Source organism: Tiliqua scincoides, chromosome 1 (genome assembly GCF_035046505.1).
Source record: "Tiliqua scincoides isolate rTilSci1 chromosome 1, rTilSci1.hap2, whole genome shotgun sequence".
NCBI lineage: Eukaryota > Metazoa > Chordata > Lepidosauria > Squamata > Scincidae > Tiliqua > Tiliqua scincoides.
The window spans coordinates 17,337,469-17,358,025 of NC_089821.1; the positions used below are offsets into that span (position 1 = coordinate 17,337,469).

At 42.7% G+C, this 20,557-nt stretch overlaps 2 protein-coding genes and 1 pseudogene across 4 annotated transcripts in view; 1 reads left to right on the plus strand and 2 right to left on the minus strand.

The window, feature by feature from the left end:
* Nucleotides 1-19,367, plus strand: part of MIDEAS (mitotic deacetylase associated SANT domain protein) — a 78,441-nt gene extending 59,074 nt beyond the window's left edge. For both annotated transcript variants that reach the window (XM_066631459.1, XM_066631460.1), the window contains exons 6-13: nucleotides 3,329-3,471; nucleotides 5,267-5,370; nucleotides 8,704-8,779; nucleotides 10,629-10,717; nucleotides 11,892-12,041; nucleotides 12,338-12,535; nucleotides 13,202-13,419; nucleotides 14,671-19,367. In XM_066631459.1, the coding sequence (XP_066487556.1) occupies nucleotides 3,329-3,471; nucleotides 5,267-5,370; nucleotides 8,704-8,779; nucleotides 10,629-10,717; nucleotides 11,892-12,041; nucleotides 12,338-12,535; nucleotides 13,202-13,419; nucleotides 14,671-14,893 (1,201 nt within the window). In that variant the 3' untranslated portion in view covers nucleotides 14,894-19,367. The remainder of the gene's footprint in view (nucleotides 1-3,328; nucleotides 3,472-5,266; nucleotides 5,371-8,703; nucleotides 8,780-10,628; nucleotides 10,718-11,891; nucleotides 12,042-12,337; nucleotides 12,536-13,201; nucleotides 13,420-14,670) is intronic.
* Nucleotides 2,832-2,951, minus strand: LOC136637686 (5S ribosomal RNA; annotated as a pseudogene).
* DNAL1 (dynein axonemal light chain 1) overlaps nucleotides 13,061-20,557 on the minus strand; it is a 39,576-nt gene continuing 32,079 nt past the window's right edge. Inside the window, exon 10 of one of the 2 annotated variants that reach the window (XM_066631466.1) lies at nucleotides 13,061-13,817. The gene's annotated coding sequence lies outside the window, so the exon portion shown is untranslated. Of the gene's footprint in view, nucleotides 13,818-15,172; nucleotides 16,641-20,557 lie in introns of those variants that run through there. The other variant, XM_066631465.1, reaches the window with a different exon arrangement.

Genomic DNA, 20,557 nt, shown 5'->3' on the forward strand with positions numbered 1-20,557 from the left:
TGAAAGTGTTGACCCAATGTGCGGCGGCAGTGAAGAAGGCCAATTCTATGCTTGGGATCATTAGAAAAGGTATTGAGAACAAAACGGCTAATACTATAATGCCGTTGTACAAATCGATGGTAAGGCCACACCTGGAGTATTGCGTCCAGTTCTGGTCGCCACATCTCAAAAAGGATTTAGGGGAAATGGAAGGTGCAAAAGAGAGCGACTAAGATGATTACTGGGCTGGGGCACCTTCCTTATGAGGAAAGGCTACAGCGTTTGGGCCTCTTCAGCCTAGAAAAGAGATGCCTGAGGGGGGACATGATTGAGACATACAAAATTATGCATGGGAAGGATAAAGTGGGTAGAAAGATGCTCTTTGCACTCTCACATAACACTAGAACCAGGGGACAGCCACTAAAATTGAGTGTTGGGAGGGTTAGGACAGACAAAAGAAAATATTTCTTTACTCAGCGTGTGGTTGGTCTGTGGAACTCCTTGCCACAGGATGTGGTGACAGCATCTGGCCTGGATGCCTTTAAAAGGGGATTGGACAAGTTTCTGGAGGAAAAATCCATTACGGGGTACAAGCCATGATGTGTATGTGCAACCTCCTGATTAGAAATGGGCTATGTCAGAATGCCAGATGCAAGGGAGGGCACCAGGATGAGGTCTCTTGTTATCTGGTGTGCTCCCTTGGGCATTTGGTGGGCCACTGTGAGATATAGGAAGCTGGACTGGATGGGCCTATGGCCTGATCCAGTGGGGCTGTTCTTATGTGAACTGCAGTATTGGGGGAGGAACAGATGGTTTTCAGTGCAGGCCCAGTCAGGGTTGCCCCCCCCCCCCCGTCACACTTTCGTATGTGTTGGAAGTTCCAGTTGGAAGTGAGTCTTTAACAGTATGTTTTTGCAAGTGTCTTGTTTGGGCCTTGGCCAGTCTTCAAATTAACAGGTTATTCATCTGATACTTAAAATAAAACATAACTGGCAACTTGGAGCATTCCTTATAAAACAGAATTTTCTTTAGTATGGTGTCTACAGATAGACCTCAGCAGCTAGAAATCTTTTTTTTCTTAACAAAATATTTTGTATAATATTAATAATAATAATAACTTTATTTTTACCCCGCCTTTCTCTCCGAAGGGACTCAAGGCGGCTTACAACAGGTTAAAACAGATTAAAAACGTAATTTAAAAACAGATAAAAGCCTTGGGCAATTTGCTTTAGAGCTCTGCCATGTATTTATTACCTTTTGTCTTCCTCCTTTCTTCCAGGAGTGGCGAAGTAGTGGTAATCCTCATGCTCACCCTGTGAAGTAAAAGGTTAAGCTGAGATTTGTCCAGGTTGGGATTTGTACCTCAGATTCCCACATCCAGACCTAGCAGTGCAACTTCTTTCAGCTTTCACCTGGGGACAAATATGAAATGGGAAAAGAATATGCAAAGAACATTCTCATATTTTGCTTTAATGCTGTGATTGTGTTCCTTCTGGGTAGCTCTTGAATGTTGCACTTCCATTTTTAGAATCCCTTTTCCTAGTAGCATATGATGTGGTAGATGGCCAAGAAAACAAAAATAAAAACTTGGGGGTCTGAAACAGAAGTTTAGTGATAGTTACTAAAACAATGAAGTACTGCAGCCATAGAAATGAGCCAGGATGGTGTGGTGGCTCTGGTGTTGAATTTAAACGTGGGAGATCCAGGTTCAAATCCCTGCTCGGTTATGAAGCTTCTTGGGTAACCTTGGGCCGGTTGGACATCCACTAAAATTGAGTGTTGGGCGGGTTAGGACAGACAAAAGAAAATATTTATTTACTCAGCGTGTGGTCGGTCTGTGGAATTCCTTGCCACAGGATGTGGTGCTGGCGTCTAGCCTAGATGCCTTTAAAAGGGGATTGGACAAGTTTCTGGAGGAAAAATCCATTATGGGGTACAAGCCATGATGTGTATGCGCAACCTCCTGATTTTAGAAATGGGTTATGTCAGAATGCCAGATGCAAGGGAGGGCACCAGGATGAGGTCTCTTGTTATCTGGTGTGCTCCCTGGGGCATTTGGTGGGCCGCTGTGAGATACAGGAAGCTGGACTAGATGGGCCTATGGTCTGATCCAGTGGGGCTGTTCTTATGTTCTTATGCTATCTCAGCCTAATCTACCTCATAGGGTGGTTGTGAAGTCAGAAGGAGGTGAGGAACAATGTCCACCATCCTGAGCTTCCTGGAAGAAGGACTCTATAATTTATGGGGTGGGAAAAAAGGGTATGATCCACTTCTGTCGACATTACCAGTTAGGGTGTGTCAGCTATTCAATCGAAGCAGAAGTTTGTTAGACTAGATCAGGGGTGTCCAAAGTTTTTGGCAGGAGGGCCACATGATCTCTCTGACACTGTGTCGGGGGCCGGGGGGGGGGGAAAGAACTAATTTACATTTAAAATTTGAATAAATTTACATAAGTTTACATAATTGAATATATTAAAGATGGAACTTATATGAATGAATGAAAGTCTTGCTGTAGCTCAAGGCCTATAAAAGGCCTTGCACAAAGCAAGGCTGGTCTTTCCTTTGCTGCTGCTACTGCATCACAGATGTGAAACAACAAGCAGTGGAGGGAACCCTCATCCACAGCTCATGTGAGATGTCAAACAGTTACCCTCACACTGAGAGCAGTTGTGTTGGGCCAGTGTGGGCTCCAACAAATCTCCAGAGGGCCAGAGGCTCATTGGAGACTGGGGGCTCCCTGAGGGCCACATTGAGAGGCCTCAAGGGCCGCAAGTGGCCCTAGGGCCGGGGTTTGGGCACCCCTGGACTAGATCATTGGTTGGCAACCTTCAGTCTTGAAAGACTATGGTATAAGCCTACAGCACCTGGTATTCCCAGGCGGTCTCCCATCCACGTACTAACCAGGCCTGACCCTGCTTAGCTTCCAAGATCAGACAAGATCGGGCATCTGCAGGGTAACAGTTGCTGCTAGACTAGATCAGCGGCGTTCAAACGTGTACCCACTGTGTGCCCAGAATGTGGTTCGCATCCGGACTGCACCTGAGCGTTCCGCTCGGGTACCGCCTGATGTCCTCCTCTTTTGGAGAACTGGGATGCTCTGGGGAGTCACGTCATCATCCCAGAAGGCCGCGCAACAGGACGTCTAGGCAGATGCCCAGAGCGTCCCTGTCCTCTGAAAGAGGAGGATGTTATGCAGCGCCCAAGCAGAACCGAAAGGTTGGATCACCAGGCAGACAGTTCCGTGCAAACGCCGGATCCGGCCCTTGGGCCTGGGTGTACATGGCCCTGGCCTAGGTCAAAGGGCAGCTCCCAGGTTGGATCACTTTCTTAATGTGTATTTCTTTTACAGACGAATCAATGTGGGTTCCCGATTTCAAGCAGAAATCCCACCTCTTAGAGATCGGTCTCTGGCAGACTCTGACCACCCTAAGGCAGAGCTGGTATGGCAGCCATGGAAGGAACTAGAAACGGACACGTCTGTTCAAGAAAACGGTAAGGAGCTTGACTACTGAACTATAATGAAAAGTAGAGGGAATGATTAGTGGAAACGCCCTTTACCCTTTTTATAGGTGCATTTCTTTTAAAGATTGTTGAAGTTCAACCATGCTGTTGACTGAAGGTTCACCAAATATGGAAGAAGTCTCGTTAAAGCAGGGGTAGGCAAACATTTGGGTCCAAGGGAGACACTGAGCTCTAGAAATTGTACAGAGGGCCAAAGATGTGTATGTATTCATGAAAATATTTACAAATTGCCTTTCTTTCCCTGAGAAAGGAGGTGCTAAAGCGGTTAATAAAAAAAAGTGATAACCCACATGATCCACTCAGTAAATCGCACATACGTGTTTGTGTATGTATACCTGTACCCCTTACCAGATTCACAAGGGTTGCCCCCCCCTTTGTAATCTATGATCCATTGTCTTCTCACAGATCAGGTTTAAGCACAAGAATGAACAGAAACACCCTGGCAGCCAACACTGCCTCTTTCTCAGAGAAGGTTTACACCCACCACTGTCCAGGAGCTCTTGACAGGAGGAGGTGAGGGTCAGAATGGCAGAGCAACTGACCAGAGACTTAGGTGCCAGAGGAAATTCAGAGAAGCAGGACCAGGATTGTTGAAGAAGCAATACTTTAAGCATTGAAGTATTAATACTTTAATACTTTACTGCCCCAGGCCAGTACTATTCAAGGGCAGTAGCCACCAGCAGCAAGTGGAAGTTTACATGCTCTTCTCCTTGCTGATGCTACTCAACTGATTTAAAGGATCTGTGTACAGCTGCTGACAACAGCACACGCATGCAGGCACCCCAAGAGTAGGGCCACAGCGCAGCAAGTCAGAGGACCAGATTTGGTGCCCTTGCGAGGCATCAAATCCAGCCTGTAGGCCCTAGATTGCCCGTGTCTGAGGTAGAGTATTGCAGTGAAAGCGAAAGTCTTGGAAGTCTCTTTTCCCCGAAATTATTCACTTTAATACATTCACCTGCTTTTTGTCATAGAGCAGGTTCACCGACCACAGAAACAACCCATTTCCAAACTGTAAAAGCCATTAACCTGCATAATAAAACAAACAAAAATCAATATACGTGATTCCAGGACAATGCAACTAACTATTTTATTTGGATTTTGTTTTCAATTAAATCGTGAACAGACTGCTGCAGCACCAGGCCTGGCAGTGTTTGCTAAAACTATGATAGTATTTGGACCTCTTTGGGGAGGTGCAATCACAGAAAAGATTCTGCTTGGCCAGTCTTAACCTGTTTCATACACAGAGTGTTGAATCAGGACCTTCTGTGAATGCAGAAAAAGTTAGTGATATAAGTGATGTTCCTGAGCCCTCCGCTGCCCGCCCACCTCTCCGTTCTGCAGCAGAGTGCTTTTTTTGTGGATACGTGGAAGGCAGTGCTAAACAGGATTCTTGAATTCCCTTCCTCCCTGTATCCACTAAAAAGTAAACAAAATGTGTGTCTGCTAAAATTGTCTTCAAAACGCAGTGTTCTTCTGAAGTGAGAACTCCATGGATCCATGCTGATTGGAGACTGTGTTTTCTCATGCTTGTGGTGTAGATGGGACAGATGAAGACAATGTCCCTGTAGGACTCAAGGGGCTTTAACTAGTCCTGGTTGGGAGCCATCAAGGGATGGTTATAGTTTGTTCACTAGGAAGTAGTAATGGAAGTGGTGGGTATGCATGAGCAAAATTAAGAAAGAAATTGACAAATAGATGTATAAATAGATGTGTTTGGTCCTTTCACCCATTGTTTTGGATGTGTGTTTGTTTTGCAAATTAACAGTGGAAAACCTATTAACCGCTGCGTGCTCAAGTATATTTCCTGGAGGTGGTACCAATCAAGAGTTGACATTTCACTGCTTACATGAAGCCAAAGGAAACATTCTGGTAAGCCTCCAGCAATCCATGATGCATCTAATTGGACTTGGGAGAAGGGCTGTTGGTATTGACTGAGGGAAAGAATGGTACTGCTGAAATTTAACGTACTTTTACGTTTTTGTATTTTTAACATCTCCTGGCGTGATGGTGTCCTCTAGGTCTAAGACCTACTTTGTTTGGAATTTTCCTTTGGCTCTGTTCCCATTCCACCCTGTCCTTCCTGACCCATCTTTTAATGTTGATGGTGCATCTGTCTCTTGCTGAGTCCTGGTAATGTTGGGTTTTGTCAGAAAGCTGATTTCTTTTTCTAAGCCAGTCCAGAGGAAAAGTACAGAAGTAAAGGAACCAGGGAGTCAGGCTTACCTTTGTCACATCAGCTGAAAGAGAGCTGCGCCTTTATTGATTTATAGTGTAAATTGAGGTTTTTCATTTTCATTTTTAAGTATGTTATAACTCATTGACTCCTATGATCTTGGGGAAACTTAATTTTAAATTGCCTCCCCATATCTTTGTAACAAAACTTCTTCAAGAATAATACCAAAGTGAAGTGCATACTTGAATGTCCTTGGTAGATTTTTCTCAAATAAGGATGTTTTTCTAGAAGCCCAATTTAAGGTCAATTTCCAGTGGTTTGGTCAATAGCCTGTGGTTAAGGTTCATTGCCTTAAGCCAGTGGTACTCAAACTGGTGTGTCTCAACCCACATGTAAAGGTTCTCCTGCCCCTTTAAGGGGCAGGGGAGAGGCGGCAATGTGATCCTCAGGATTACATAGCTAAGGGGGGGCGAGGGGGTGCTTTTACTTACTGAGGGCTGGCACAAAGACCAGGAGTTGTGGGGAGCCCTGCACAGCCCTCCTCAGGGCTCCCCAAGGCTTAGAACCTTCAGAAAAAGTGAGCTTCAACCACTTCTGGCTTCGCATCGCAGGCACAAAATAGTTTGCGTTTGCTTTTCTTCAAGATTTCAGGCCTTGGGGAACCCTGTGAGGGCTTCACAGGGCTCCCCACATCTCTTGGACCTTGCAACAGCCTTCCGTAAGTGAAAACACCCCCTCTTGCCCTGCCCTTACCAATGTGGTCCTGGGATTGCATTACTGCTCTCCTCCCTCCCCCGCAAAGACTTACTTCAGGAGTAAAACTCCCAAAAAATTTGAGATCCACTGCCTTAAGCCATTGTGGCAGCAGTAATTCTAGAGTAGAGCTGGGCAAAGTAAGAGCCGGAGTCTGGATGCAGCCCATCATTGGCATCCTTCAGTCTCGGAAGGCTATGGTATTGCACTCTGAAAAGTGGTTCTGAAACAGTCTAGTGTGGCTGAAAAGGCCAATTAGGGAGCATGCCCATGAGAGCTTCTAGTCTTGCCTTCGCACTGCTGCCTTGGCTTCTTCTCCTGGGCATGCAGATAGAAGCTGACACTTTCCCCACTTCCAGATGAAGCAGTCTTATTGCAGATGCAGCACTGATGTGTGCAGGCATGGAAAGAAAGGTGCAGGAATATGCTGTGGCTGACCAGTCCTGGATAGATGGAGCATGAGCCAGCTACTCTAAAAACTCTCTGTAAACAAGAGAGGGAGAGAGAGCTTGTGCACAAAAAAGAAACTTTCCATTTTCTTCCCTTCAATCCCTGCAAATGCAAACAGGAGTTCTGCACAAAAAGAAAAATGTAGCTGGTGAATGTCTCAAGATCTAAAAGAATGGAATGTAAAATATTTTCTTTCAGAGCTGGAATCAAGCTTATGATGGTTAATATAACACGGGCATTTTAAAGCCCTCTGTGCCATGTCCATTCCTCAAAGTAACTCATGGGCTAAAAAGTTTGCTGTCCCCTGTCTTGGAGAGTCTGCTGTGGTTTTGGCCTCCGCTTCTCTGCTTGCTTTGGAAAACTGTTTACTTGACTAAACTTGATTAAACATGGGCGTTAATTAAGGGCTCTTTGCAGATCCAGTTAAGGTAGAATCCCTGGGTAGGAGTCCTTCACTAATTGGGCACATGCTGGCAGGGACCATTATGAAGCGTGATGATACCTCCCGTGTGGGAAAAGAAAATTAATTATATCTCAAATACCTTCACAGGCAGGTGCAGCATACCATACGCAACCCAGAGTGAGAGAAGAATTGAGAATAAATATTATCCACCAGATAAGAATTTGATCTGGGTCTTGGCTCAGCCATTTTTACTTATAGGTGCTTTTTGGCAAGTCATTTCCCTTTGGGTTAATGTGAAATACTGAAGTTCCGCTTGAGAGGATGATTTGAGAGTGGTATTTTGTTTTGTTGTTGACGTTCTCGTGCAAATTTTTAAGTGGGAAAGACTATACATCATTTTATAGTCAATATATAAATCTTAGATTTCCTCCCCTCAAATAAAGAACAAGAACTGAAATATTAGTGAGAGACTTATTGCACAGAGTGTAAATGGAAGGCTTTTGTGCTGAAATTCTTACTCAGTGTTGTTTCCAGTATAATATGGTGGATGGAATGCTGGACATAAGTGAGCTTTGTGCAAATTGGTATCCACCTCAGTTCTTTATCTCTGGAAAGGGGGCAGTAATAGTTTTTCTTCAGAGGATACATTTGCTGAAGTAGACCAGGGATGGGCAAATGCTGACCCAGGGGCCATTTGTGGCCCTTGGGGACCCCCAGTCTGGCCTGCAGGGAGTCCCCAGTCTCCGACGAGCCTCTGGCCTTTTGGAGACTGTTGGAGCCCACACTGGCCTGCAATTGCCGGTCACAACTGCCAGACGCAAGCTTTGGGCCTAGTTAGAGTCTTTTATAGTCTCCATATATTTTCTGCTTTACAGTGGGCACTATTTTAACCCCTCAATTGCCTCTGAACAACTTTTGTCTCCATGTATTTCTGGCTTGGTCTATATGTTTTCACTGTGCAAAAGGTGTGTGGCAAACAGTTCATAGTTCTCATGTGGTTCTACATGCCTCTACATGTTCCCATACGTATTATAAATAACCTCAGTAAAATTCATTCATTCTTATAATTTCCACCTCTAATGTATTCATGTAAATTTATTCAAATTTGAAATGAAAATTCTTCCCCCCCCCGCCTCTGACAGTGTCAGAGAGATAATGTGGCCCTCTTGCCAAAATGTTTGCCCACCCCTGAAGTAGACTTTGACCCAATGTAATTGTTAGCCTTTAGGGTGCCTCACAGAGGGTGCTGTGTTTGTCTCAACAAACATAACCCCTCTGCCACTTACCCCAGAGTGTTTACTATAAGTAAACAAGAGAGATCTATTCTGAGCCCTTAATACGAGGGGGGGGGCTCTAAAAATATCATTTTGGTAAGCTTTTAGTGTTCTGTCACAAACCGAGTTTGTTTGTGGTTTCTCCTCAGGCTGTTCTGACCAAACTGCTGCTGAAGAAGGCTGTGCGACCTCCTAATCACCCCCTGGCAAACTATCACTACACAGGTATGCTGTGTATGTTGCACAGGTATGCAGTCCACACACGGTAGTGGACTGTGTCGTACCTATTCTGTCCTTTTTGCTCTGACGCTATTTAGCACAAGAGAACTTTAGAAGTCACTGTTCTGATAGTGTGAAGACTTACAGTTAGATCTGGGTGGTGGATCTACACCCAAAATACTGGCCTCTTGCAAGAGCTGCTGAACCATTTCTTCACCAGTTCCCACCTTTGCCTCTGCACATGGTGAGATTGCAGCAAGCCCCAGCCTTAAGAACATACGAAGAGCCCTGCTGGATGAGGCCATAGGCCCATCTAGTCCAGCTTCCTGTATCTCACAGCGGCCCACCAAATGCCCCAGGGAGCACACCAGATAACAAGAGACCTCATCCTGGTGCCCTCCCTTGCATCTGGCCTTCTGACATAGCCCATTTCTAAAAACAGGAGGTTGCACATACACATCATGGCTTGTAACCCGTAATGGATTTTTCCTCCAGAAACTTGTCCAGAAACTTGTCCAATCCCCTTTTAAAGGCATCTAGGTCAGATGTCATCACCACATGCTGTGGCAAGGAGTTCCACAAGCCTTGTTTTACACTGTCCACTGCTTATGTTTGAATGTGGGCTTTCCTTTTCTCCTTGATATTAAATCCATCAAGCAGCCTGTTCAGTATCTAGGATTGGGGAGATTGTACAGTCAGTTTAAAGGTGGAATTAGATATAAGGAAGGTTGCACTTGCACAAGGGGACTTTCCCACTGTGTGTATTCCCCACCTCAATCAACAGAATCTCCTGGGGAGCAATGCCCGTGCCTCCAGCCAGTTTGAGCTATTTATCCCCTCTGTGCCTGCATCCCCCAACACAATACATAGCACCTGGAACATTTTTAACAACCTCTTAGTGCGTTTAGACAGGAGGGAGCATCCACATCAAATCAGACCCTGGTATTTGAGAAACTATTTATGTACTTCACTGTCCAAGATATTAATGCTGATTAGTGCTGATTAATTAGTGGCTGATTAACCACTAGCACAGTGGTTCTCAAACTGGTGGGTTGTGACCCACCAGTTTGTGTAAAGGTTCTCCTGTCCCTTTAAGTGGCAGGGGAAGGGAAGAGGTAGGGAAGCGATCCTCCGGATCCTGTCCGTTGGGGGGGCAAGGCGGGGTGCTCACGACTTACTTTCAGAAGGCAGGGCTGCAGCTGCGCAGCCCTGCACAGCGCTTCTGTTTTGCAGGATGCGCTTTGCACCCGCTTTCAGTGAAAGTTCCAAGCCTCGGGGAGCGCTGCGCAGGGCTCCCCACACCTCCTGCTGCAGCCCTGCCTTCTGAAAGTAAGTCACAAACACCCCCCCTCACCCCCCTTAGCAGCGTGATCCTGGGGATCATGTTGCTGCCCTAGCCCCTCCCCCACAAAGATTTACTGAGGGAGTAAAGCTCCCTCAGTGTTTGAGAACCTCTGCACTAGCAAGTAACTACTCATCAGTTACTTCTTTGTTTCTACAGAGAAATTATTGAAACACAAAGGTGCTTTCTCCCTGATTCTGAATATCTATTACCTTACTTCACGTGTGCCTTACTTCAAAAGAGACTGCTTTTTAGAAACAGTGCTAAAATAAAATACTGGGATGTTAAAAATATAATTTAAAGAAATATAAGGCACTTAAAGTAGCATTTACCTAAAACAAATGTAATGTACAAAAATCCTAAGTATCATCTGGAAAACCCAATGTCTTACAGGAGTGATGAGTTCAGATACAATTCAGATAGGGTAGTAGAAATCTTTCACATGTGTCCACTACATCATTTAAATATCTGAGCAGAATTTAAAATATCTGTTTTCTACCCACCTCTTTGCAGGATCTGATAGGTGGAGTGTACTTGAGAAAAAGCTCTTCAATAAGGGCTTAGCTATCTACAAGAAAGATTTTTTCCTGGTTCAGAAACTGGTGAGTTTTTTTTGGTTATTTCCTTAATATCAAAAGAGTAGATCTGCAGAAGAGTGGATCTGCAGAACACACACATTGACCTTAATTCATTGACCTTATTTTTCTTCAGTGTTCAGCAGAGCGTTGTAATATAGTAGTGTTATGTAACGAAATGGAAATGTTAGTAATCTGGGTGTCATGTCATTGGTTACATTTTCCTACATGCAGATAATCTCCAAACATGCAGGCTTTTCTTAGGAAGCTCTGCATGAGAAGTTTATTTTGCCCAATCGACGTAATGACAAAATAAAGTTGCACCATACTTTATATGTGATGATGTTACTGCTTTTCCTGTACATGGAAATTATATCTAGGGAGGAAGAAATTTCATAAGGAACAGCATTCTGAAGTGTAGCTGTCATGAACAGAAAATGAATCACACCAATGTGTAGATGTGCATTTTAAATTTAGAGGCAGAAATGAAGAACAAAAACATTGGAACATTTGCAATTTCTCTCTTGTATCTTGTCATTCTCAAGGTGTTTTTTGGGACTTGAAGGACTAGAGACAGGGAGGGTTAATATCTGATGGTTTTGCTGGGATTACTTATGAGTTCTTTCTTACAAAAAAATTTGAGGAAATCATAGCTTTTTCCCCCTCAAGTTGTCATTTTTCTTAGCTTCCTGAGCCACTAGAATAGGGTAGGAAAAAATATAAATAAATTTGTGTGTGCTTTTATCACTCTTCCTGTGTCTGCTCTTGATCTAGCAAAGCGCTAGACTGTAGCCACAGTCAGTGGTGTAGCCACAGCACTGGCCACAGTCCCAGAAAATTCAATGGTGGGGTGTGCCCAGAGGAGCTTATGAGTTTCCTTCTCTTCTCCCTTTTACAACAGTCCTTCCCTATTCCTGTTCCCTTAAGTTGAACAACTTTTGAAACTTGGAAAGATTCAAAAGTAGTGTATTGGAGTGGGGAGTGGCTGCAGTTGACAGGAAAAAATTGGGTCCTGTTTGGTATATGTTGACCCTTAATGTGTCTGAAAGACTATATAGTTTTTAAAAAACATCTTAAGGGAGCTCTCAAGGTCATGTGCTGTATTTTTGAAGCAGATTGTTAGTATCAGCAAAGTGGTATGTGTTTTAATTGACTATTCCCTCCCTTTGTCTCCTCCCTTACTCCCCTCGCTATACCCTAGATAAAAACCAAGACTGTGGCCCAGTGTGTGGAGTTCTATTATACGTACAAAAAGCAAGTTAAAATTGGCCGGAACGGGACCTTAATTTTTGGGGATGTTGATGTAACCACTGAAAAAGCTGTTAAAGATGAAACCGAAGTAGATATTAAGGTAACTTGCTAGATCCTTTTATGTTGCTCAGTGTTGATTTTGGAATTCAGCATTTGCTGGATATGTGTAAAATTGTACAGGTGGCAATAAACACAGTGTCCATTTTTCTTAAATTAACAACTAAATAACTGGTGAATAGGAGAGTTTCTTATCAAATTCCACCAGCAGGAGTGGTTGAAATGGTATTTAGTGGGCTCAAGTGGTTTTATCCGCTTCTCCTAATGTTCTGTCTTTTGCATTGCAGTGAATGTTAACAGGATATTCTAACATGTGTTCCACTTTTTCCCCTTATGAAGAGTTCCCATAGGCTTACACGTACTCTTCCTCCCAGAACGTACAATGAAGATTATGAAAATACTGAAGATGAAGATGACGAAGAGGAGGTTGAGAAACAATTGGTCATAAAAGAGGAGCCCGTAGAAGAGGCATTGCAAGACCAGCACAGCAGTGGCACACCTCTCAAAGTCACCCAGACTCTACACTGTGAGGATCAGGTAAGTGTTCATTGAATGACCTGTGGTCTGTGATTCTCTTTTCAATAGCGTAGCTACAGCTGGGGGGGGGTTGCTGTAAGTATTTCAGGCGCCACAATATACCATGTAAGCAGCCCAATCGCCGCTAGAGCAGCAGTGGCAACACATCAATGTCACCACCCATTTCTTCCACATCTGCACACTCTGGAGTTGACGCCAGGGTTGTATGGCCCCCTTGTTGATAAAAGTTGCACTACTCTTTTCTAGATAGTTTTCAAGGGACATTCTAGATAGTGATTGCTTTATAGTTGTCTAGACCAGAGGTTACAAGAGCCGTACATTCATGAGATGAATGATAAAGTTAAGAGAACAACTGGGAAATTTCCGGGAGTGGGGACCTGAATTAATTTTCCAAACAAAAATGATCCTGCCTATTTGATGTGATTATTGGTATAAGTAACAATACATTTACATGCGAGATTTGGAAATTCTCATCATAATTTATTAATACGGATTAACATGCCTTTTCATCTTTATATTATCATGCTTTGGTGAGTGGAAACTCTTCCATAAGTCTTTTGTCATTAGACTTTTGTTGTTGGTAAATTAAAATTCTTGGCTGTTGTCCAACATCCATTAGCTAGGAATTCTTGTAGCTCCAACTTATTGTAATTGTCTCTTGTGAAGGATGGCAGTTTCCTCCCAGAGAGATGCCAGGAACCTAGCGCTCCACGAGGAACGGAATCCAGAGGCAGAGCTTCAAGGAGGGTAAAGGAAACACCTGCTAAATATCGGAGGACTTCTCCACCTGCACAGAAAAGAAGACGGAAGCCAAAGCCCAAACAAGATGTCCCCGCCAAAGCTCAGAACCAGGAAGAGGAATTTCCATGCAAAAAATGTGGCAGGTAAGAGTGGAAAGAAGTGAAAGGATCTGGCATTTCTTTTACAACGGAAAGAAATGAATGTGGAATTAAAGAGGTGGTAGCCTGTACTTTTTCTGAAATAAAAAGAAATGCTATTTAATGGTAGCATCAAGTATGATATCAACTATATTAATAGTTGAAATTATTCAGCTGTTCTTCATGCTCTTGCATGGATTCATCATGCTCTTAATTTCTTCCTGTAGTTGCACATGGCTATTCCTTCTTGTCCATGTGCAGCTTGTTGGAAAGAAGCTTCAGCAGCTGACTTCATTTTTGCTGGTGCAAATGGAGTGATTCTGGTAGAGATGGGAATTCCTAGAGGACAGGCTTCAGTAGGAACATTGGTCATTCTTGTGGTATAGCAGCACACTTCCACTAGACTAAACAAGCAGAGTTATTGAACATAAAACAGCCTCAGTTCAGTTCATACATAGTTTAGAACAGTGATTCTAGCACATTTAGCACCGGGACCCGCTTTTGAATGAGAATCTTTCAGGACCTACTAGGAGTGATGTCATGACCGGAAGTGACATCATCAAGCAGGAAAAAATTTTAACAATCTGAGGCTGCAATCCTACCCACACTTACCCAGGACTAAATCCCAGTGACTATCGTTGTTCAAAGAATATACATAGTAGCTTGTTAAAAGTACAGGTTTGTAACATTTCCCCAAATGCAGTCACATCCCATGGTAGCATCAAGTATGATATGTTAAAATCAAATATTGAAATGAATGGGGTCCCACCTGAAATTGGCTTGTGACCCACTGTTTGAGAAACACTGGTTTAGAATATAACTTGTGATTCCTTCCCTGTTGTCACACTGTTGTGTTTAAAGGACCCAGTTCAATGTGTCGCTATTTGGGTTGCTTACAATGTTGAAAACTTCTGTAGGAATTAAGGTCGCTTATCAAGGCACAAGCCTGGAGATACCAGCCAGGAGTATGTTGGCTACTTAAGAGTTCCGAAAATCATGGAACTAGTGAAATTGACACATCAGTTGTGCCAGTTTTAAAGAGTGTCTGGTCTTTTCAGACAGGTGTGTTTGAACTTTTGGAATATGACTTTGAACATAGTCTCAGTTTCTACTGTTCTCTTGGTGTCCTTTCTCTGATAAGTTGCAAGGCTCAGCTTTTTAAATGGGAAAAGGTGATTCTCCTGAATATGGGGGGGGGGGGAGTTAGGGATGAAGTGGGGTGGAATAAACAGTTGCTCTGTGCTTGTGTTCCTGCAGAGTCTTCTACAAAGTGAAGAGCCGCAGCGCTCACATGAAGAGTCATGCTGAGCAGGAGAAGAAGGCGGCAGCTCAGAAACAACGGGAGAAGGAGGAGGCTGAGGCGGCAGCGGCAGCAGTGGCTCACCATCAGGCCCAGCGTGAGGAAAGCAGTGGTAGTGGAAGTAGCAGTGGGAGCAGCAGCAGTAGTAGCAGCAGCTCTGATGACGATGGAGAAGTTTAGCAAAGGACCTCAGGAGACAGAGAGCACAGCCAAGCCAGAGTCCTCCACCTTCCTGATCCCTTTACACCCGTCCCGGTGCAGCTTCCCATTGAGACAGATTGCCGCTCTCTTGTTTCTTCCTCCTTGCCTTGCTAACACAGACTGAGTTGAACTGCTGGATTTAAAATGAAAATGTGACCTTGAAATGTCTATTTTTTAAAGAGAACCAAAATTTTATGAATTATTTTTATTTATAAATGACTATCAACAGTACCTAATTGAACAAATTTATTACGGAGTGGAAATGGAGTTGCTTTCGGTTCAAGCCAGCTTTCTTTGTTGCCAGGAATTGTAGCCATGAGCCTCAGACCTGGAATCCGCATCTGAGAGAGAGACAAAAATCTACTACGGTTAAAATAGTGCTTGAAGCATCTAGATGTTGTCATGAGTGAATCTTGAGAATTTTCCTATTGAATCCATATTGTTCTCCTTATTTTTTTCCTGTCTTCAGTCTGTTGCTCACTGAAGTCCATCAGTCCATCTAGTTAGGGATAGTGCTGTCTGTATATTTTACTTCCTCCATCCTATCATATAAGAATTTTATTTCCAGATCAGGTCAGTGTCAAAGAAAAGTCTGGTATAGGACAAGCCTGTCTTTTTAGGATGACTGGAAAGAACAAATCTTCTGAAAGCATAAGTGTCAAACATAAGGCCCATGGGCTGGATTTGGCCCCTGGAAGCTCTTTATCCACCCTCCCCATGGTATTTGAGTGGTCCCAGTGCCACCCTTTCTGCTGAGGCATCACTTCTCAGAGCACTACTGAGCTGCGAAGTGATGCTGCTGAATAGGATGCCTGCATGATAATTGGCTCTCTCACACCTTGAAAATATGATCAAGGTTTGCTCATTTTCTCTTCTGTCATTTACAGCTAATGAGTTTCTATGTGAGAACAAAGTGCTCATTTCTAACCATCATCTGCTTAATAATATCACTTCCTGCTTAATTAACAGGCTCCAAGAAAGCTATTTTGCCCATTATATGAAAATAGTTTGACACGTTTGAAAGACTAGTTTTTTCAAACACATGATCAGCATAACTATTACCAATCCAGTCTGGAAGAGGCTGAGTGATGTTGTTGGGACCCTGAAGTACTGGAAAAGTCTGTAGCTCAATGGTAGGGTATGTATTTTGCTAGCGCAAAGACCTGGGTTCCATCTCGGACGTTTTCACTTGAAAGGATCTAGGGGTAAAAGGCAGTAGTTTGTCCCAATACTGAGATTGTACGAACATACAGAGCTGCTGTATACTGAGTCAGACTATTGGTCCATCAAGCTCAGTATTGTTGACACCTACTGGCAGTAGCTCTCCAGGATTTGAGACAGATATCTTTGTCTGCTCTACCTGAAGATACTGAAGCATTGAACTGGGAGGCCTTCTTACTTGCACAGTACGTGCTCTGTTATTACAGCTCTTCTTCACTTTGGAGAGCTACCGTCAGTCTCTGTAGTGGTTTAGGTGGACCAGTTGTCTGACTTTGTGTGAGGAAACTTCAGGTATGTTCATATAGTAAAGCTGCTGTTGTCCGTATGTCCAAAAATGTTAGAGAAGGTGCCTTTGGGTTTCACCATCGTATGTTCTGTATCCCAAACAGGTAAGGTATATGGTGTTCTTTAGTCTTCTTTCTCCTCTTATCCATGGGCTTTTTTAACACCCCACCAATGAATACACACCCACAAAACATTAAAATTTAAATGTAGCATTTCTTCCCTAAAAAAAAAAAAAAAAGCCCATCAGAAAACTTGATTGAATTAAGAATGATGTATTTTTAAGACAAAAATCTGGACTTGTACTGCTGGGCTATCATGTGCTAACAGAGACTTTGTTCTAAATGCTCACTACTAGCATTGGGTAGATCCTAGAGTTCCCCAAACAAGGACATCCAATGTGCCATGAAAAATAGATCTAAATCTGCTGCAGACAGTGCTGAACTTCTCAATGCATTAGTACTCAAGAATGCATTAGTACTCTAAATATGTACATATTTCATAAACTACAATGCTTCTTACTTTGTATGTGGAGAATTGCTTTCATGTCACTGCAAATAAGAAAGTGGCTTGAGTTCAGCCAGCTTTTAACCTTACTGTGAGGGCAGAGGAGAAACATAGAGGACAGGTTTATAAGAGGAACATAGAGGATGCTTGATAAATATGGAACAGCTGAACTGTGAACATTAGTGATAATATCTGTTGATTGCTTCTTGGCATTTTAAATATTTGGGTAATGGCTAAGAGATTCTTACTAGCTAGGCAGGAAATTATGGATGCCTAAGAAATAGGTCTGTAGGATTCTTCACTATTTGTATTAATCTATCCAGAAATTCCTAATTATGCAAGTATCTGATAATTTGCAGTTACCAACCAATCTGCCCAGAAATATTTATTTTTGTTGTTTGACACATTTTTGGCCTGAAAGGGGGGGGGGCGACCCACTGTTTACAAATGCTTCTCTGTGTTGTCCTCTGGAAGTTATTTTAACTCACCACAGGCAACTCAGTGAGGGGCTGTGTACAGGCCCAGATTAGAATTCTTCTTTATTACAGGTAAATAGGCATAAGCTGAGTCTTTTTCCTGCTGAAATTCAGATAAAGGGTGTGGTATTTGAAATGCATGGCTCAATTTTAAGAAGCACTCATCTACTCTTTGAGTTGATAGGGTTATGGACAATCCAGGAGTCTGCCCCACTCTATGCCTTTCTATGGGGTATATCATAGCATCCTTTGTACTTCATGTTGAAATCTTCATTTGTGAAGATGCTCTATATAGGAGATGCTGTAGTTTCCTAATAGATTTCGGCTGAGCCGCATGCTACAGTTTCAAGTACAGTGCAGTTATACTTTCCTCTATTGCAGCATGGTTTAGTGAAACTAAAAACAAGAGCGGAAAGCTGTAGCATAGACTTCAGTTTCTGATGACTGTCCATCCTTGGGTGAAATGTCCTGCAACATGGCACACTTATAAGCTAACCCACCTGTTCCCTAAATGAACTCCAAATGCTGAATATAACTTTAACCAGTGAATATTTTTTATTGATAATAAATACACTAAAGCTGCCATTTTAAGCATGCTTACTAGATTCTACTGAACTCAGTAGGACTTACTTCTGAGTAGGCTTGCTTAGGGATTGCACTGCACATTCAGTTTAGCATAAGTTGGTGAAAGCTAGAAAATGAGTGCTCCTTCAAGTGGCTTTCCTTTTGCTGGTTTCATTAAGATTATTGTTCTTGCCATATCCCTTTGTTCCTTTATTAAATCTTTATAACCAACTGCATTATTGGTGGAAAGGGTTGTAGTTCAAACAGCTCTTGCTTTTTAAAGAAGAGATGGGATGGGGAGGAGGTGGCTTAATCCATATTTATATATCCTGATTGGCTTCCAGTTTTTTTCTGTTAGGAAAAGATCTTGAGAGAACAATGTTGTGGTCTTGTGAGTCTTGGGAAAGTTTCGAGCTTTCTGCTGGTATCAAAAACATTTGTCTGATAATATGCACTCCTTTCCTCTCACGCAGGCTTACTCAAATGATTATCCAGTGTGCACTTTAATAGGAGGTTTTCAGTGTCTTGGAGGAAATGGGAACAGCACAAACACTTCTACTCCCTTCGCTCTGTTTTGGACTGTCCGATAACTTTTTTTGGCTTCAGCTGTTTCTCTTTTATCCCATGTATTTTGCTACTGTGCAAGGGCTGAAATCCTGCAGGCACCAGGACTGTGCAAGTATCACTTATCTTGAGCGCCTGTTTGGGATTCCAGCCCCAGCTGTATGGAAATGAATGATGGGTGTGCGGCCAGCTGTAGTGGCCGACAGGCTGTGGTCCTAATCTCCAGCTGCTTAGATTTCTTTCCCCCCCCTTTTCTGGAACATAGGATTTATATCAACAGCTGAGACTATAAAGCTTCCCAGTTGCTTATGTTCAGAAAGAGGTGAATATAGATATATATTTGTAAAATGTAATTGTACTGAGTTTTTGACCTTTTTTAAAAAAAACAAACCCCTTTATTTCTTCAGTGTTTTATGGTGGTTCTCTTGAAGCTCAGATTTGGTACAAACTGGCTTTTTCTTGGGTGTATGTTTAATTTTGTAATGTTGGAGCTTTTTGGCGTACTGTACAGAAAAAGTCTGCCTCTGTAATTATTGTACAAATGCTTTATTAAAGTATAGAGCTTTTATTTTAACAAATGAGCAGGAACTGCCTTTTGTGTATTTACGGCACCTTTTAAAACGACTGTTACATATTGATTGTACATACAGAAATATTATATACCTCTTGTGTACAAATGTGATAGACCAGACAATTTATTTTTGTGCTTTTTTACAAAATATTAATACACTAAGTCTTGCTGATGTGATTTAATGTACTCATGTAACTTATTTACTTCTGGATGTTCATTGTATCTTTTTAAACCTTTTTATTAAATAAGGTTTAAAGGCAACTTTTGTAACCAGTTTTTTTAATTAAATTTTTTTGACATAAGAGGGTGAAAAGTTTTCTCATCTATGCTGCTTTTTTCTTTTGCATGATTAAATATGATCTGTGCGCTGCAAAGTGTGTGTGTTGCTTTTGTGCTAGCTGTGTAGTATTATCTTGGCTTCAAATAACGGCACAGTGATCCAGTAAAGATGACTTTTGCATTTAAGCTGGCTACTCTGTACCTTGTCACCATAGTATAGCATCTTTTCTAGTGCCTGTTTGCTGGTGGTGGTCTGAATTTAGATTGTAAGTCCTTTTGGCACAGGGATCCATTTAGTAGTTTGCTTTTCTCTGTAAACGGCTTTGTGAACTCTTTAGTTGAAAAGCAGTTTATAAATATTCTTAATGTGCAGCCACCAGATTGGACACTGTGCATGGAAAGGTGCAAGGCAGGGTGAAAAATCGATAACTAGTACTCTTTTTGGAAAAATCTATATCCAGTATCCAGATTACTTCTGTGCAGTAATCCGTGCTGAATCTGCTCCACATGTGCACCTGTCAATCAGATGGCCCAGTTGGCTTTGCCAGTACTGATCACTTCTCTCTAACTACGTAATCTGTCCTGTCAAAGCCAACTGCCCCAACCATCTGTTCTGACTACATGTGTGTAGTTAATGGTGTTCTGTGGATCAGGGCCTCTTCCAGGCACTTCCTTTGTAAATTAGCTCCACCTCCCTCCACCCACAGATGTTTTTTAGGTTGTCCTGAAATTTCCTTTTACTCAAAATGCTTGTGAAGCAGCCCTAACAGAGATGGGAAATTAGCTGATAGAGGGTAGGGTTTCCTCTGGGCAGTGCCCAGAAAAAGGAGATTTCTTGCAAGTCTCAACGAAGGATGGGACACCTTTTACATCTTAAGGGATGTGTGGCTCTTGTAGGTGAATTAATGGAAATGCCTGCTTGCCCAAGAGCCCTTGGGGTGTGTTTGGAGTGTGCACTGAACTCTACATAGGGGTCTGTAAAAAGATACTCATTCTGCCTTCCTAGATCAACATGAACAAGCATAGAAATGCTGAACATTTTGTTAAAAATTATGTTAAATGGCATTCTGTGTGCATCCTTAACACTGTGAAGTCACATGCTGCTGTTGCTAGAAATTATGTTTAAGATCTGTTGACTAGAATTGAACTGCACAGCTCCTCAGGGAGCCATGGCTAATT